Source organism: Mandrillus leucophaeus, unplaced genomic scaffold (assembly GCF_000951045.1).
Source record: "Mandrillus leucophaeus isolate KB7577 unplaced genomic scaffold, Mleu.le_1.0 Scaffold26, whole genome shotgun sequence".
In the NCBI taxonomy this organism is placed as follows: domain Eukaryota; kingdom Metazoa; phylum Chordata; class Mammalia; order Primates; family Cercopithecidae; genus Mandrillus; species Mandrillus leucophaeus.
Window position 1 is genome coordinate 2,147,210 of NW_012102698.1, and position 3,235 is coordinate 2,150,444.

The window sequence follows — 3,235 nt, forward strand, 5'->3', positions numbered from 1 at the left end:
ACTAGAGCCACCACGGGGTCCTCACCTCTCCAATGTGGGCTTCTTCCAAGTTCAAGTTGAAGGGCAAGCCCCGACCTCTCTCATCTGCTCCATGTTCCCAAGTGCAGGGAGCTATCAAGAAGGTCCTAAGCACACATCAGCACTCCTCCCAAGCCCGCACACATAAGCACCGAGAGAAAAAACACAAATCACCAGCCAAACGAAGGTGGGGCAGCCGCTTGGATCGGGTGCCCATAGGCAGAGGACCCGGCTGCAGGTGTGGACAGGGAGTGTGGACGGTCTTTCCTAGGCAGCTCTGGGGTGTGGAGCAGCACAAGCCTGACACAGACATGGTATGGCTTTTAACAAGCCACTTGGGTAGAGCCAGGGCTGGCGACACGGCAGAGTTCCCACCCTGCTTCCATGCTGGGCTGGGCCACATGGAAACCTTCCAGATGCCTTTTCCCAGGTGCCACTGTACCCCTTCACTTGGGGGCACCTCTGCCTGGCAGGTACTAGTCTTACCAATACAGCTGCTGGAGACAGAACAGAACTGGGCACAAACAGAAAGTAATCTGTACACCTCCCATTCATGGAATGGTGGCCCCACTGTGTCCTCCCTCCGTCCATACTTAAAGAGCACCATGGTCCCACCTGAACAGCCTTGGCTGGAGTCCAGGGGAACCTAAAGCCTGTATTCAGGCAGTTGTTCAGCAGGGCAATTGGGCTAACAAAGTTGATGATGAGTGGGTGGCAGTAGTCTGCGGACCCCAGCAACCACTGAATGTCCTTGCCCTTGCAAGGCAGCGGTTCTTCAGAATCGCAGTCACTTTTCCCAGCGTCATCAAAACTCTTAAGAAGCCAGGTCCAAGGACCCAACCTCTGGGGTCCCAAGACACATACATGTCTTTAGGTGGGTATGGAGGTTGTCCTTCTGCAGTCAAGCCAGGACCCTTCAGACAGGGGCAGATGAGCCCAGGATAAGAATCCCTACGGTCCAGGAGGTCATGTCAATATGTTCCATTTGGCATTGAAATATGGCGGAACAGCTCAGTCCACAGGGCATGGCCAAACTCAGCCACAAAATGATTTCTTGGTCACCCCTCTTGTGAGGAAGGACCAGGTCCTTCAGAAGCAGGACATGCATGCCAGTGCTGCATTGTCACCACACTAAGACGACGACAGTCCACAGCTCTTTGCTTTTACATATGCCACCAAGACCCTGGCAGGGTTGCCAGAGGCAGACACTCCCCGGCCTTAAGTGCTTAAGGATGTTTCCCAAAGGGAGTCTGTTTTCTCTTGGACAAAGGCAGCCCATCTGATTGCCCAGGCATGGGAAGGACATGCTACAAGGTGCCTTTGGAGACCCACAGATGGTGTGTGAGTAGCTGCAGGGCTGCAGTGAAGGCCACATGGCACCTGAATGGAGATGGGAACGGGTCTCAAGCTGGGCAAGGCTTGAGACAGTGACAGGGTGCAGAAGCAGGAGTGACTGAGCATCAGCCGATGTGGCACTGCCCATGGAGATTCTGGGCAGCAAAGGGAGTCACTGGTATCCACCCTCAGCCTGCTATGGCCCTCAGGTGCAAGTGTGCTGGAACCTGCAGCCTGATAGACTTGACCAGTGGCTGAGAGTCCACCATGACCTTATTTAGCAGGCAAGTTCCAGATTCCCCAAACTTCTGGCTCGATCAGAACACCAGCAGCTGAAGCCAGGCATTAACAGAGGTGCAACACTGGTCCTTCCCAGTGAGAGCAGTGGGGCCTCCCAGACTGCATACTCACATGCAGAGTGGAACCTGGCCCCTGGAAATGGTAGAACTACACTCCTAGCAGTGACCACTCGACCACTACAGCACGGATGAGGCCCTGCCTGCTGCACTGGGCCCTGGCAGGGCTGGCAGGCATCTTGGGTGGGAAGCCAGACTCCCTCTCCAGGTACACCCATCAAGCCACCAGCCTGGCCAAACTGGCATCTTTCTGTCCAGAGCTCATCAATAGGAACTGGGCAACCAGGTGGGGAGCCGCCAAAGGAGCTTGGAGAGGGCAGAGTAGGAGCCTCCATGAACCAAGTCAGGCTGGGAGGGGTCAGCCCTCGTGGTTTGTCAGCGTGCGGCAGAGTCCCTGTGCCTAAGCAGCAGAGCGGCAGTCATTCAAACAGCCCGGGATGCCAGCAAGAGGGAGGTGAGCATGCAGTGAGCGATAGGTACAAAGCTAGCACATAAGAGGAAGCGCAGCAAGGTGGGCAACCAGGGCGCCAGGAGGGATGGAAGGAAGATCTCCTTGGGGAACACATCTGGAGAGGCAAGAAGGGAGGTCTTCAACAGGGGCGATGCTGTCCTATGGGCATTTCTTCTACACAGCAAAGAGCGTATGCTACCTGGGTGGCTGCAGACGCTACCAAGTGGTGGCGGATTCTTAAAGATTCCGTGCTCGGGCAGGCAGGGCTGGCGCTGGACTAGTCCCGTTGGAAGCTGGATGCACTGGGCAAGGCCCCGTGCCCGCAGCGGCCAGCTGACGGCAGAGCATCTGCCTCTCTCGCACGGCCCTGTTAGAGGCAGAAGTCTTTCTGATTTGGGCGCGCCGCGCATGCCGGAGCGGAGACTTGTAGGTTCTCCGCAACTCTGCCAGGAACCCCTGATAGTTGTTGCGCAAGGGGCTGTCAGGTTGCATGTGCGGGATAGCCCACTTCTCCGCCTCCCCAGTCAGTCGAGACACAAGGAAGGCCACGCGCTCGGCCTCACCCGGGAAGCGGGAGGCCTGGAAGATCATGAATCTGTCCATCTGCATCAGGAACCCCGCCAGCTGGCCTGGGTCCCCGGAAAAGGGCTCGGGCAGAGAGGTTGGAGGTGTGGTCATGGGTCGAGTCCCGTTTGAAGTAATTGCAGAGATGGGCGGGGTGATCTGCAGAGCCCCCGGGATCCGCGCCCTGGTGCGTAACAAGGTCAGCTCTGCCATCACGCTCTCCAGCATGTTGGTGAGACTGGCCTTCTCTGCCCGCAGGGTGGAGGCCTCCCGCCGCAGCGCTGAGTTGGTGAGGCGCAGGGAGGTCAGGGTGTCAATAACATCATCCATCTGGGCGTTCGGAGACGCTGCCGAGGCCGGGCTTTCAGCTTTGGATGTCTGCGGCTGCACCATGCTGGCCAGAGGTCAGCCACGGACTGAGATCCGCGGGTGGGCCAAGGGGGTGTGGTGACCAGGTGAGCCCCTGTAGAAATGGCGGCAGCGTGGGGTGCACAACGCGAGGGCGCTGCGA

General features: G+C 57.8%; 1 protein-coding gene across 1 annotated transcript; it reads right to left on the bottom strand.

Annotated features, from left to right (window-relative positions):
• Nucleotides 1-256: 256 nt before the first annotated feature.
• On the bottom strand, nucleotides 257-3,229 carry LDOC1L (leucine zipper, down-regulated in cancer 1-like). The gene has a single exon (XM_011984021.1). It carries the CDS (start codon nucleotides 3,115-3,117, stop codon nucleotides 2,398-2,400), a length of 720 nt encoding a protein of 239 aa, XP_011839411.1. The 5' UTR covers nucleotides 3,118-3,229; the 3' UTR covers nucleotides 257-2,397.
• Nucleotides 3,230-3,235: the final 6 nt, after the last annotated feature.

What these genes read in the sequence shown, in the direction of transcription:
- LDOC1L (XM_011984021.1), bottom strand. Translation starts at nt 3,117, where the DNA reads ATGGTGCAGCCGCAGACATCCAAAGCTGAAAGCCCGGCCTCGGCAGCG.